Source organism: Kwoniella shandongensis, chromosome 1 (assembly GCF_008629635.2).
Source record: "Kwoniella shandongensis chromosome 1, complete sequence".
NCBI lineage: Eukaryota > Fungi > Basidiomycota > Tremellomycetes > Tremellales > Cryptococcaceae > Kwoniella > Kwoniella shandongensis.
Genome location: NC_089287.1, coordinates 1,926,103 through 1,940,673, shown reverse-complemented (window position 1 = coordinate 1,940,673; position 14,571 = coordinate 1,926,103). Strand labels below are relative to the sequence as shown.

General features: G+C 50.1%; 5 protein-coding genes across 5 annotated transcripts; 1 reads left to right on the top strand and 4 right to left on the bottom strand.

Annotated features, from left to right (window-relative positions):
• Nucleotides 1-721: 721 nt before the first annotated feature.
• CI109_100707 (uncharacterized protein) lies at nucleotides 722-4,329 on the bottom strand (the record flags this gene model as incomplete). The annotated part of the gene is made up of 16 exons (XM_032004535.1): nucleotides 722-813; nucleotides 874-1,029; nucleotides 1,086-1,253; nucleotides 1,313-1,625; nucleotides 1,679-2,398; nucleotides 2,449-2,642; nucleotides 2,693-2,900; nucleotides 2,953-3,071; nucleotides 3,126-3,201; nucleotides 3,259-3,363; nucleotides 3,420-3,496; nucleotides 3,561-3,639; nucleotides 3,691-3,806; nucleotides 3,866-3,982; nucleotides 4,049-4,143; nucleotides 4,235-4,329. The coding sequence occupies 16 exons, from the start codon at nucleotides 4,327-4,329 to the stop codon at nucleotides 722-724; spliced, it is 2,730 nt and encodes a 909-aa protein (XP_031861013.1).
• Nucleotides 4,330-4,701: 372 nt separating this feature from the next.
• Nucleotides 4,702-5,822, bottom strand: CI109_100706 (uncharacterized protein; the record flags this gene model as incomplete). Its single annotated transcript, XM_032004536.1, has 4 exons — nucleotides 4,702-4,928; nucleotides 4,994-5,202; nucleotides 5,265-5,687; nucleotides 5,794-5,822. The coding sequence occupies 4 exons, from the start codon at nucleotides 5,820-5,822 to the stop codon at nucleotides 4,702-4,704; spliced, it is 888 nt and encodes a 295-aa protein (XP_031861014.1).
• A 314-nt stretch (nucleotides 5,823-6,136) lies between these two features.
• CI109_100705 (uncharacterized protein) lies at nucleotides 6,137-8,172 on the top strand (the record flags this gene model as incomplete). The annotated part of the gene is made up of 6 exons (XM_032004537.1): nucleotides 6,137-6,236; nucleotides 6,295-6,332; nucleotides 6,386-6,901; nucleotides 6,967-7,045; nucleotides 7,122-7,725; nucleotides 7,791-8,172. 6 exons carry the CDS (start codon nucleotides 6,137-6,139, stop codon nucleotides 8,170-8,172), a joined length of 1,719 nt encoding a protein of 572 aa, XP_031861015.1.
• A 260-nt stretch (nucleotides 8,173-8,432) lies between these two features.
• CI109_100704 (uncharacterized protein) lies at nucleotides 8,433-9,650 on the bottom strand (the record flags this gene model as incomplete). Its single annotated transcript, XM_065966825.1, has 3 exons — nucleotides 8,433-8,840; nucleotides 8,943-9,403; nucleotides 9,563-9,650. The coding sequence occupies 3 exons, from the start codon at nucleotides 9,648-9,650 to the stop codon at nucleotides 8,433-8,435; spliced, it is 957 nt and encodes a 318-aa protein (XP_065822897.1).
• A 720-nt stretch (nucleotides 9,651-10,370) lies between these two features.
• CI109_100703 (uncharacterized protein) lies at nucleotides 10,371-14,472 on the bottom strand (the record flags this gene model as incomplete). Its single annotated transcript, XM_032004538.1, has 3 exons — nucleotides 10,371-11,258; nucleotides 11,354-12,892; nucleotides 12,952-14,472. 3 exons carry the CDS (start codon nucleotides 14,470-14,472, stop codon nucleotides 10,371-10,373), a joined length of 3,948 nt encoding a protein of 1,315 aa, XP_031861016.1.
• Nucleotides 14,473-14,571: the final 99 nt, after the last annotated feature.

The window sequence follows — 14,571 nt, the reverse complement described above, 5'->3', positions numbered from 1 at the left end:
CACACCATGTGGCAGGTAGGCTGAGTCAGCTTCGTATCCCTCAGTGACTGGAATTGGATGAGCAACCAACTCACCGTCACCTCGCTACCAGAGAACCAATCCCACCCGACTTTTAATCCATATACGGCTGCAGCGCCACTACTGACAGTTTGTTTGAGTGCGAGGATCCCGTGACCTCCCATTGATGCGCTTTGGAGGATGGAGAACAGACTTCCAGCACTGACGAGACCGATCCCAGATTGTATGGAGGCGACTATGGACCCTGTACAGTGACCTCGATCTTAGCACTTCACACTAGAAAAGGTATAACTAAACAGGAATTGGCTCGCCTGCTATCGGACCCGCTGGCCCGAATCCTGCAAGACTGAAAGCATAGAGTGCAGGGGTCACTACCGTGGCGGGAACAATCGCAATGAAGACTGGGATCGTATTCCAGGCCGTACCGATGTAACTGGTTGCTTCACTGACATTGGAAAAGCAAAACATATCGTATGAATTATCGGTGAAATATGTTTGTAAGCAGAGAACTGCGATGGGTGCAGTTAACAATCGGACTGGAGGTGAAAAGAATCATGGAAGCGATGTGGAAGACCAAAATGTGAGATTATAACCTTGTTGTTCCGCTGCTGGCTTGACCTGAACATTGGTTGCCCGATGTGACGTACAAGACTGCATACCACCCATTACGCACTTTACAACCTACTAACGAATCCATTTCCACCTAAAGCTTTGCCTTGACCTTTTCATCACCACCGACAAGCGTAACAGCCGCATTACTCAGCGCTGGCGCATCTCTCTCTTTCACCTTGGCAGCTACATTTCCCATGACATCAGCTTTACGTCGCTCACGGCAGGTGATGAGGAAGTACGTACAGAAGATAACCTTGTTGCCCTCTTTCCACATTTCCGTGACCAGTGTCTCACCGGGGATGACGGTGCCTGCGAATCGGACCTTGATGTCGGAATACGGGCCGAATGTCTTAAGAACATGTTTACCCGCTATGCCCATAGAGCACAGACCATGCAGAACTACAAGGGGGATGGATTAGCTAGCCATGTCATGAATTAAAATCGAGTCGACTTACTAGGTTTTGGGAAACCTCCCATGCTGGCAAAGGCAGGGTCGATGTGAAGAGGGTTGTAATCGCCTGAGAGTCGATAGATAGCTGCTTGTTCAGGGGTAGTCTTTTCCTCAACAACAGCGTCAGGTTTCCTCTTTGGTGGTGTGTTAGCAGCCGTTGCCGCTCCGCGGTCTACAACGAAGCGACATATCAGCTTCTTTCTTACATGCAAGGTACCAGTTGATACTTACCACTACCATTCTTCTTCCCGCCAAAGCCACCGCTGCCTCTGAGGATGACCGTACTCTGGCTCTCAAAGATGCTCTCACCACTAGACTTGTCCTTGGTATCCACGAAGACTGTCACCGCAGCGGTCTTCCCCTTGTCTAGCACCTCCATAAGCTTGACATGGTTGACAACAGTGCCGCTGGTCGGGATAGGCGCTTTGATCTTGAGGTACTGCTCGCCGTGTAACAGCTTGGCAGGATTGAAGTTTGGGACAAAGTCCATGCTCATTCCAGACGATGACCCGAATTGTGGGATCACACCGAAAGTTGGTAGAGCCTATATGCGGGTTAGTCATACCTTCATCATCATCGTGGAAGATTGACACTCACAGAGAAGCCGTCCGAATTCTCGTAAGTCCACTGGAGCTCGTCCGCTTTCGCGCCGACACCGAGGTTGTAAAGCATGACGTCTCTTTCGGTGTAGCTGAACTCCTCCGGCTCGGGCGCGTTCTTCTTCGCAGCTTTGATCTCCTCGGTGTCTTCCTTGTCCTCGAATGACCCGCTATCACCTGATGACTCAGTATTTGCGGCTACATTGGCAAAGTTCTCCATGATTTGTTGAAGAGCTTCAGGACCGGATGACGGGTTGGTCGCTCGGTCATCGAAAGTTGTAATCTCCTTCCACCTAGCAACGACGGCTTCGGGCTTGAGTTCCCTGTCGTTAGGGAAAGATACACCATATGTCCTCTGCCATCGCATCTGCGCTGCGTAGCCACCGAACACCTCGTAGAAGGTACCACTGTCTTGACAAGCTTCAGAAGCAAGGTAGCCGACAACGGGGGCGACATACTCCGCCTTCATTGCGTCCATAAGGTCTTTGGGCCAGACCGTTGCGGTCATAGCGGTACCCGCTCGAGGTGCAATACAGTTGACGAGAATGCCGGTACGAGATCCCTCGATAGCGAGAGTTCGAGCAAGACCGATCAATGCCGCTTTCGCGGTAGAGTAGTTGGCTTGACCAACCGTACCGTAGATGCCGTTTGGCGAAGCAGTCGTAATGATTCGACCATACTTTTGCTTCTGAAAGATCGGCCAACAAGCTTTGGCACACTGCACGCATAGTTAGCAATGCGAGTCATGGAACTGGTTGAGCCACACACCTTGAAGGTGCCGCGCAGGTGCACAGCAATGACCTGATCCCACATCTTCTCATCCATATTGACAAACGCCTTGTCCCTAAGGATACCGGCGTTGGCGATGAGAACGTGAACTGTACCGAAGGCGTCGACAGCAGCTTTGACAATTGCGTCACCATCCTCGGCAGAGCACACGGCGGCCACAGCGTTTCCGCCAACTATGAAAGTGTTAGTACTGTATCAGTCCAACTTGAAGCGGAGAACTTACCAGCTTTTACTTCGCTGACCACCTTCTCAGCACCGTCTTTACTGACATCGTTGATAACAACGTTCGCTCCGAGCTTTCCGAACATGAGTGCGTAATCCCGCCCCAAACCAGCGCCAGCTCCGGTAATGATAACCGTCTTGTCCTTGAAACCGACAGGAGGGGAGACCTGCTTGTTCGGTGGAAGAGTCTTGGATGTTTTGGCCCAGCCCTGATCCAAAATGTAAGCTATGTAATCCCTTCCTACAGGGCAGACGGCTCACCATCATGTCACCGTCTTCGCTATTGAGTGGATGTTCAGGTTTGTCGAAGTTTTGCACCTCTGACCATTTCTCGGCTACGGCAGACGGCGTGAAGCTTTCGTCGGTCCTCCAGATTGCACCTGAAGACCAAATAATTCAGTCAAGAACACGGAATAACAAGTAGGGAGACTCACCCTTCGACCTCTCCCATCGCACCTCGGAAACAAATCCTGCACCGAGCTCGAATATCCGCCCATTGACGTCAGGTCCCTGTTTGAAAGTACGTGAGCTGAAGAGAATGCGAGTCTCCGAATCGACTAAACTTACGTTCTTAGCAGTAAGGACCCCAACCACGGGCGCGATGAATTCGGGTTTTAGCCCCTTGAGCATGTCGGGAGGTAGGATGGTCTCTGTCATGGCCGATGCTGCCATCTGCGTCGTCATAAAGCGTCAGATAAGGCCGGTACACCAGCTTTGATTTGACCCACAGGTACGATAACGTTTGTTTTGATGTTGTATTTGGCTCCTTCCCTTGCCAGTGTACGGGTGAACCCGACCAAACCCACTACGCAGTGGATGTCAGCTGTGCCCGATGTCACGTCGCGCTAACAAGAAAGCGATCGACTCACTCTTGGCAGCCGAATAGTTCGCTTGACCCATGTTACCATAGAGACCAGCGGCAGAGGCTGTGTTAATCACTCGGCCGAACTGACAGAGATTCAGCTGAGAGTCAACAATACGGGACACAAACTAGCTCACTTTCTGCTGTCTGAACAGAGGCCAACAAGCTTTGGTACAAGAATATGCTCCCTTGAGATGGACCAACGTGACGAGATCCCAGTCTTGCTCCGACATGTTCTTGAACGCCTTGTCACCTGCATATCCGGAATTTTCAGCTTGCTCATTTACATCTGTCGCTCAATGAGTAGCTCACGAAGAATACCGGCATTGTTGATCAAGATGTGGACGGTGCCAAATGCCTTGACAGCTTGATCGATGACTTGTTGACCTTCCGCAACTGAGCCGGGAGCAGCTACAGCCTTTCCACCGGCTGTTATGATATTAAGTCTAATGATCAGCTTAGGTAATGGTGGGTTTGATAGCATGGGTATCTTACCCTTGCTGATCTCGTCGACGACAGCCTGCGCCGCTTGAGGGGAAACGTCATTGACGACAACCTTGGCACCGCGAGAAGCGAAGAAGTTTGCGTAGCTGTGAGTGTGGCAACAAGAGAAGGGTTGGGGAACGACAGTTAGCACCTACTACTAACACTATGGAAGAAGCTAGACTGAACAAGACTCACACTTTTCCTATCCCACTTCCGGCGCCCGTGACGACCGTGACGAGGTCTTTGAAGTCGAGGTTCTCACCCCCGCTCGAGAGAGCTTGTTGTGACATTGTGGTAGTGTTTCGTTTGAATTCTGGTATACCACGGTCTCAGAGTGTGGCGTATATGTTCCAGCAGGTATTGTTGGAAGAAAGGAAAGACAAGAGAGGGATGAATGATACATAAAACTAAAGTTATGGGATGGATGGGATACTGAGTTGTTTCTGTTTTGTCCGGTTGCAAAGTGGTCACAAGTAACCGGTCAGGTCATGGTGGCCGTCATGACGTGGCATATCCTTCACCGGACAGCTTATCACCGTGGATCCCTTCCCCTCCTCTGTGACTCAGTGATCTGTCTGTCTTATGCATGCATGGTGTTGTGTGAGCGTGCTCATCAGCGGAGAAGTCAACACGTCTACATATGCAGTAGTCTACTCCCCGTACTATAGGTCAAAGTCGCTATCATCACCATCACTCTCTGCCTCCCCTCTGCCTGTTCCCAAACCCGCACCGCCACTTCTTATACCACTAGCTCTGGAATTCACTGCTCCAACAGCTTCGTCCAGATCATCATCATCGTCCAAGTCTGAGTCGTTATTTCTAGTAGATCGGAGCAAGGCTGGGGAAGGTTTCTCGATGGCCTTGTAGTATAGCAACAACCCTTCGAGATCTATAATGCAAAACTCCATCAGCATCACCCTATTGATGATCGTGTTATGCAAGATACAAGCTCACCTCGTACTGTCGTTTTGAGTCCTTTGAGACCCATACCAGCTACCACATTCCCGACCATATCTCCATTTCGATAGATCAATAATGTAGGCACGTTCTTGTCGGGGTAATTGGGGATACACAGTCCAGCAGGGATAGAGAGGAATTTGGTGGAAGGGTGAGCTGCAGCGAGTTGTTGCAACAGCGGTCGGAGGTGCTGTGATAAAGGTACACTAAGAAACGTAGAATGATCAGTCGTGGCCATAGTAAGTGGCCGATATGGAAGACAGCTCACGAGTCCTTGAAGAGATACACGACCACTCCAGTGCCCTTTAATCTCCCTTTATCTTGCACGTCTTCCTCGTCCTCCTCGTCATCACCCCCTTGTGTCTCCACTTGACCGTCAGGACTGATCCGACTCCCCTCTGTGACTTCTTTGACGAAATCTTCCCTGCCTAAGGGTTCCAATGACCCAAATCTGCCCCTCTTTTCCTCCTTCTTCATCTCCCCTAGTCTCTTCTGTCGATACTCCTCAAACATCCTCTCATCATCAGAGTCCAGGTTGTCTCCTTCTAGCAATGTGACGAGCTGGTCAGCATCCGCTGTCGCGGCGATAGCTCGGACCGCATCGTCATGTGTTATGTGGGGTATGTCGGGCGAAGGTGATCGAGATGGGGGTTTGGGTGGAAGAATACCATGGGCTCGGAGGGCGTCGTTACTGGGAGAGGAGATGGGTAGTACCACGTCAGTAGATGTTCATGACGGCAAAGCGACGAGATCCTCGAGATTCTTCAAGAGTCAGAGTGATGGAGGAGTGTGCTCACAATTCGGTGTCTTCGTTAGGGTTGACCATTTTGAGAGAGGGACTGATCTATCTGTGAGGGAATTTGGAATTGTGGTAGCGGGTCGATCTACTGCGATCGCGGCTTGGCTCCCTCTCGTTGATTGATTCTATGTGAGAACACGGTAGAAGGACATGGATGAAGAAGAACAAGGATGATGCTGGAACATGTCTAAATTCGAGTGTAAGTATGTTACGTTTGAGATTGGTGCCCCGCGATTACAAGACGTGCTTTCTTGAACATTACCGAGTCAAATATATACTCGTACGTATTAATCCTTCTCCCTGCTTCTCTTATCTTCTTCACATCTGTACTTCATAACAACATGTCCTCGTCCGCGCCCGATCACTGGGAGGACTTGCTACGATGGCTGAAAGAGAAACATCCGGGATTTGAAACTTCGTTAGAACTCAGAGATGTACCAGGTATGAAGACTCACTCACCTCTACATGAGAAGCGGTGTTGCTGATCCATCATTTGTAGGGGCTGAACGATGCTTGGTTGCTACAGCATCTGCCAAGGTCAGCTCGACGCTGCCATTGCATGTATATAAGCTGACCCACCCTTTCCGCAGCCCGGCGAGACACTGCTTCATATTCCAGCATCAGCAATGTTGAATCCACTCACCCTCATCCGTGATTCACCAATACCGAAACATCTCTTCCCACAACCTACACATCGTATCTCTACCACCAACTCTTCGAAGCGAGTCAAGACTTCACCTTCGACAGCCACGAGTACTGCTACTACCGCGCAAAGTTCAGTTTCGTCCAGTAAACCGCTCGATACGACGCAACTCCTAACGCTACATATCGCCCTCACACGAGATCCGTTGAAACGATATCCGTCAGAATGGGATGTATATATGAATGCCTTGCCTAGGGAGTTCAGACCATGGCATCCCCTCACATGGCTTATAACACCCCAGAAATCGACGAAGAATGACAAGTCTAAGATTGAAGAAGACGAGAAAGAGTGGGAGTGGTGGTCGAAATTAGCAGAAAAAGGATTATCGCCTACAACTCGAATCAAGTTGGACGACGTGAAGAAGAGATTTGAGCATGATGAAGAAGTGATAATGGAGGTGTTGGTGAGTCTTGATGACTAGATCCCTGTCCTTCCGTGCGCTGATCCTTGCGCTGTCTTGTGTCGCAGCGCAAAGAAAAACCCTTCAAATCACATAACCTCGCGACAACGCTGACCAGCGAGGATCTGCTTTGGGCATGGCTAAACGGTCAGTCAAGTCTGCTACGACTTCTCCAATCCTACCTAAGGCTCTTCACAAGCAATATAAGCTGATCGTACCGTAGTCAATACTCGATCCATCTCTCTACCGCTCGGTCTTCCAGGATCGACAGAACGGATGAACCACACTCTCGTCCCTATTCTCGATTTCATCAATCATTCGTCCAAACCAGCTTTGATCACTCCTCGAGTCGAGCAGCTCCCCGCTCCGTCTCCTCTACGTAATGGAATTGCTACCTCGAACGGCAATACCAACGGCAATGTCGGTTCATCATCCAACGGTCAATCTTCTTCTTCCTCTACTTCTGGCTCTGCTTCCACTACATCCATACCATCCACCACTCGTCGCCCTTCCACCCTGTCTGCCTCTCAGAACGGCCATCATCTCATCCCAGGCAAGATCGACCTCCGTCTTCTCCCACCTGAGAAAGAAGGTATCCAAGCAGGTCAAGAAATCCTCTTCGAGTACGGAGGTCATTCGAGCGGGACCCTGTTCGCTGAATACGGTTTCTGCGAGATGCCAGCGGAAGAAGAAGGTGAAGAAGGATGGTTGGGCTTGAAGTATGGGGAGATGGATCTCGGTTGGTTGGTGGATGAGTTGTGCGACAAGCAGGGGAAGGAAGGGAAAGAGGAGAAGGAGAAGGTATTGGAGAAGATTGGTTGTTGGGGGTGAGTTTTACCCCTGTCCGATGCAAGTTACCTCATATCGCTTACCTCCCTGTCTTGTGGCGCAGTCTAAACACGATTCACGCACAACCATCGCCTCCTCACCCTTCTCACGCATTACTAATGACACTCCGTGTCCTCCACCTCGACTCGAATTCCCCCAAGATACCAAACATCGAGAACGGCTTCACAACCTACATCTCTCCAGCTAACGAATTAGCTGCTATCTCATCTCTTGAGAAGACATTGAGAAGGGTTGTCAAAGAGTCGGATAAGAGATTAGGGTGGTTAGAGAGACTTGATTGTTCTTCGGCCGATGAAGAAAGCGAGAAGGAGACGGAGAGACAAAAAGAAGGTGTCGTGAGGATGTTGAAAGGAATGTGTGTGGAAGAAAAGGTTTTGGCAGAAAAAGTGTTGGAAAAGATTGAAGCGGGGGAGGACTTCTCGTAGAGCATTTCGATGACGGATACATCAGTCGATGGTGAGAGTTACGTGTTTTGTTGTCTGTAGCAATAGTATGTCATCTTGCATTACTCATCGAGCTTCAACCCCCTGCCGTCCATATCGAGCCTCAGGATGCGCCAGAACGAGTGAGCTGTTGACATCAACGTTGACGACAAAATCACGACTGCTGTGGCAGACTTCGATGAAATTTCGTGACTGATTTTTATACATTTTACTATGCCATTGTAGTACCTTGTTTATGTATACTATGGCTTAGTCACTAGTTTCACTATCCCTTCTTTGCCTTGAGCCTGGACAATATCTTCCTTTTCCTCCCATGTCAGTCCAGAACAACCAACCTCGTCGTCCTCAACTGTTGGTTTCTTTGTTCTCCCATTGCGCTTCGCTCGATTTGTATTGGAATTCTTACTTAAATACTTGATCATGCTTTTGTCCTTGGATGTGATTTCGCAACCACACTCGACACAATTGCTAACTGCCGACAGCGTTTGTGTTTGTGCCGGCGAACCCCCTGAGGGGGAATCGAGCAATTTGTTGATCTCAGAGCTATGGTACACTTTGTTATCGATCACGATAGAAACCTTGGTGGGGTCGAGTTCGTTTATCGGATCGGCTTTGGTCTTCCCTTTATCTCGTGTAGATGCGTCTGTATCCTATGAATGGGCCAATACTACTTAGTAAAGTTCCTCACTCCAGAAGCAGAACACTCAGAAACATCGCCAGTGGGGAATGGAGAATGGACGAGAGACACTCACAGCGTCCGGTGACCAGACCAGTTGATCCGATTGCTCTCTCGACAACCCCCTCGTCGATTTATCCCAACTCTCAAATGACATGAATGACGTCTCTTCTACTGCTAAGGAGACTATCATTCCGCCAAATTGTGTGACCCGCGGTGCGATATCTGATAACCATTCCTTTTCCACCGATTTGATATATTCCATCTTCTTCCATGCGGAAGGGAACCATTCGTCCAGATACCACCTGAGTTCCTTCCTCGACTCGTCAGGGGAAGAAGGATATGTCTTGGAAGAAGCCGCTGACGAAGGAAGAAGTCGACCGCCAGATAGTTTGGTTGAGCTATGTTGAGGAAGATCGGGCACGGAGGGGAATGTCCATGTAGGGATTGGAGTTGTGCATTTTCTATGAACGTGCGATTGTTCGACAAGATACAGTGTACGTCCGAGTATAAATGAGGTTTCGTTGAACGAGAGGACTGAGCGTGGTGCAGTACAATAGATCCGGTGTTGTCAATGAGAGAATGATAAACAGAAGGAGGCACCGGCAGTAACAGATGGAATAAACGGTCAAGTAGAAATAAAAAGGGAAGGAAGGTATTGAACAACCACAATTCTCCACATAATGTTGTACTGACCTTCCTGACGTCGATACTCTATCACAGCGAGCATATCGTCTCGACACCTCCCCTCTGTCTTGACTTCAGATGTGTCCTTGATAGTCATGATTTGATCTGTTCTTTTGAACGAGGAAAGAGGTCTTGATACTAGGTGATCGGTGTCGAATGAGGCAGTTGGAACTCCTTCTTGGATGGATTTACCGTTATTGGGCGCTATTTTGTTTTACGGTTATCAGCCCGTGAGGTGAACGATACAACAAAATGGAGCGAGAGATATCACGAGCAGACATGTATATGTACCTTGAGCTCAGAGAAATACGAGGAAAGTACATCTACAATCATCTCATCAAAGTTCCAACAGTCCTTTCCGCCTAACCCTGTGCCTCGCGCCACACACATACACATGCCCTCCTTTCCACTCTAATCATCAAAACGGTCCGTATACTTTCCTCTCTCGATCACTTCGACGGTTCCAAGCATGGCCAAGTCTCCTACTGACCTTGGGTCTGGTAGCAACTGGTATGCCGCGCCCTGAATATGAGGAATGAACATGCTTCGCGTGTCATCGTTCGGATCGCGCACCGCGGTTCCTCCTTTCGACTCACGTGGTTATCATCACCCCGGCGTAGGCGTGTAAGTCAGCATTTGCAAACGATTGCCGCATAACAAGCAGCACATTCTGCACTCAAGCGACCACCCGATGCATATGTAAGATGCAATATACAATGATAATACTATCGAGCCATCCTCAACTAATCGTATATACAAACCCATTCCACAACCAATTGCCTCCGCCTGGCCAAGCCGTGTGCTTTGTTCTGTAAAGCTACGTACTCAATTCTCCAATACCACCACTCCCAAATACACCTTCAAACACATCCCCATTCTCCTCGACTTTCAACCCCATCTGCAGACCATGTTTCTCCATCGCCTCTTCATATATCCCACTCAGAGCTTCACAGACGGATTTCAATCCGAATACGAATCCTAAATCTGGTTTACCCCTATATTTCGGTGGGAATCTAGCCATGGCTAATCCCGTAGCTTGATCGAACGTTGTATCGTACCCTTTACCAAGGTTGGGAGGATCCACATGATCTGAGGGGAATGGGATGAAATCTCGTCCAGTAGTAGTATGGGCGAAATCGACAACGCGTATGTTGACTTCTCCTCGCAGTTTTCGATGAGAATGATGGGGAGGGTTTGAATGACTGGTGGAAGGTGGTGTAGTCCGATCACGAGAAGTAGTGCGCCGTCCGCCTGCACCTGCTCTTGCTCCTGTTCGAGTGTGAAGATCGACACTTCGACTTCGCCTATCGTCCTTTTCGTGAGTCGGATCTACCCTTCGTGCAGGTCGATGTCGATGTTCAGCCCATTCATCCTCTCCCTCTTGCCCTTCCTCCGCTAATACTTCCATCGTACGACCTCCCCCACTAATAGATCCCGAGACGAGTTTCCGATAGTGATCTTGCGTCGACTTGTTCCCATCGTAGATCAAGAGCAGACTACATCCGTAGAACCTGAATCCGTCCAGCTGCAAGATGATCGCAGCGAGATTGTGTAGTTTCTGAACGATAACGGGGATATGATCAATGAGGAGGGTATCGCCATCGGAAAGGAAGGATCTTAGGACATGAGGGAACTCAGAGGTCTTGATTTCGCGGCCGCGATATTTATTTCGAGACACAAACGACTGGCTTTCGTTGTTCCAGACCTAGGTAGAACGCCTCCGTTAGCATATTGGCTCCAGCTCTCGTCATAACGCTAGGGCTGTTTGAGATACCGAGCTATAAAAGCCCTCAAACTCACCTGCATTCCACACATCCTTACACCCAACGTCCGACTCGTAGTGGTATCGCATTTCTTCCTCTGACTTCTCTTTTTCAAAGGTGTCGCGTCGAACCCGTATTGTCTCGTTCCCATCTTCAAGTCCAACACACAGGGGTGTTTCAACCGACCTGTCAGATCTTCCATGAATATGAACAGTTCTTGTCGCGCAATCTCTTCGGGATGAGAGGGGATTGAAGGTGTTGGAGTGGGTGGTGCTTGATTGTTCGTCGTCACGATCGGTTCGGTCTCACTACGAGTTTGGGTCTGGCCGGGCTCGACGCGCGTCATGGGATGTAAACCGTTTCCCAAAGGTACCCTCCCCTTCCTCTTCATTTCGATCGGACTACCATCTCCATCACCCTCGTCGTCTTCCACCTCTTCCATCTCGAACATCCCTCGTTCAGCACTTTCTTCCCTCGCCTTTCTCCCTCGTCTACTCCCCCTCCTATCCGTCAGGATCACATCGCTCTGCGTCCTACGTATTCCGTCATCTGTATCGTCCTCCCTGTGTGCGACACGGAGATCCAAGCTACCGTCCATGCCTCTTCGGTCCGACCTTCGTCGAGTTCGCGATCCAGGACCTCGTGAAGATCCACCATCGTGTTCATGATCTTCTCCTTCGTCGTCTGCCTCATCATCGTGTCGATGGAATCCCATCCCCTTCTTCCTCAGCTTCTTGAGAATCGTTGCGAAAACATGATCCTTCAATTTGGTGTTAACAGTGGTCGAACCAGTTCCACCAAAGGGATGTGGAGAGTTATAACCGCTTGCACTCCCTCCACCTTCGCTGCCTTGCATCTGATGTCCATAGCCGTAGAGCGAATCTGCTTTGAGACGAGAAGGTAACGTTGGAGAGGAAATCGTATGTTGTAGGGAAGATTGTGGCTGGAAAGAATTGGCTGGAGAAGGTGCAGGAGTCGAAGGTTCTTCAGGATGCTCTAGGATAGGTCGAGAGACGGCTGGCGATAGGGATGGTACAGCTCGAAGACTAGGTGAAGCGGAGAACATCGAACCTTGCCATGAACTGGAAGGGGAATTGGATCCAAATTTGACAAACTCTTGCGATCGTGCAGAAGATGGTCGTAAGGTTCTTCGAGACCCTTCTTCATCTGACACGCCATACGGACGGTTCCCAGCCGCCCTTTGTCGACCTCTCTCATCGCGACGGAACAGCCAATCGGGCACGACGTGTCGATTGAAATCCAAGGCGACTTCCGGAATCTCCACTCCTGATCCGACGTGACTCTGTGATGATTGTGCCGACAGTGCGACTGATCCTCGTTGCAGTGTTTGGCTGGATCCAATGCCAGGTGTGGAAGGATGGGAAGCTGCTGGCGAATCCACCAGAGCACCACTGGGCGAATCGAGAGGAGTTATTGACCCTTCGGTGGGGGCGCTGCGCATTTGACGACGGTAATTCACGAGCATGACACCGAGATAGCGAGGGATGAATGCGAGTAAAGCAGGAGCTAGCCTCTCGACCTCCTCGTAGAACAGATTCTCTCGACTGACAAGAGGCTGATATTGCCGGATCAGCTCAAAGCACTCTAATTCACCACGTAGCAACTTGCACTCACCTTGCACACTGCCCGTCTTGTGAACTTGTAGATACTGCTATGCCCTCCAACGGCATGGTTGAAAGGTTGTAGTGGCACGGTCATCCTATCTTCCTCTTCACCTTCCTCATCATCGCTCAACCAATCTCTCCCTCCCTCCTCCGGATCAGAGGTGAATGATTCCGTATCAGTCGTCGTCCATCCACTTTCATCCTCGTCATGGTCTTCTTCGTCGTCTTCTTCTTCCATCACCTCATCTTCGTCTGGAGATACGCTGCCTGCTGCATCCCGGTCAGATGAGGAGCGGTGTCGACGACGCGGAGAAGATATGAAAACCGCACTTGCAGAAGAAGCCAAGGCCGAATCGTCATCGTAATCTTCTTCATGGATGAGATTGGCTCGTCGATGTGATAATCCTCGTATTGGCACCGGTGTACTAGGCGCACTTGGCATCGGACTTTCTCCAGGGGTTGATACGATCGCACTACCAGGCAGTATTGTACCCCTTGACCCAGTTGTTGACGCTCGAGCTCTCTGTGCAATGACACCACTCGTCTCTTCATCATCATCGTGAGGATGCTCAATTTCCTCCGCTAGAGCACTTTCTTTTCTCTTCTTCCCCAGATCAGCTCTGGCAGCAGCTCGGCTCTCCTTGAACAGGCCCATCCCTATACTACCCTTCCGCCCTTGCTTCACTCTCACACCCATACCTAAACTCTCCTTCGCCTCATTTAACACCCTCAGTGCCTCTTTCGGCAAAGGCATCTCCTTGCCCTCCGCTCCCCGTCGAATTGCTTCTCCAAAAGAAGTGTTGAAGTCATTGCCCAAACCCAACTCGAGATTCAGTGGCGTCGTGGCTTTGTCCTTGTGCGTTTGTCCAGATGTCGCCGCAGCAGATGCGAGTGAGTACTGCTGGTCGGTGGAGAAGTGTGAGAGGTAGAATGATCGATCAGGAGGAGGCGGTTGTGATGGAAAATGGAGAGAATTGGAACGGCCTCGTCCTTTTCGTGGGGCAGTTGTCGTCAACGAAGAAAATGATATCAGAGGTTTGCTTTGCTTGGCGGATGACTGCCGAGACAAGGATGAAGATTCTCCTCGTTTGAGTGGATGTGGTATCCCTGCGCGATGACGCCCTTCTTCAACCTTGTTACCAACCTCTTCCCTCTCTTCCTCCTCATCTTCCTCCTCCTCATCGTCTTCATCTACCAGTCCCTGAACGACCCCCGCTCGCAGACTGATGGTTGCACTGCCGATCTCGCCGACCAGTCTATCTCTTTCCCTCTCCCACTGTGTGGAAGACTCATGTTCCTTTTCCTTCCCTTTACTTTTCGTTCGGTATAATTTGGGCGAAGGGGCAAGCGCAAGTGAGGGGGAACTGGTCCCATTTGACTTCTTCTTCTTGGGCGAGAGTCGGGTTGGCGAAGAAGGGTGAGAGTGGGACAGGGAAGAAGAGGAAGATGTGTGGGAATGGTGGTGAAGCAATTGAGGGATATGAGGTTTCAATGGTGAGCCATGTTTGGTAGGCGAAGAGTGAGGTGGCATAGGGGAGCCAGACCAGAGGTGAATTGTCGGATTACTGTTGATACACTATCGGGATCCACGTCGTATCAGCTTCTCCTGCTCAGCAGTCGATGTCCACTT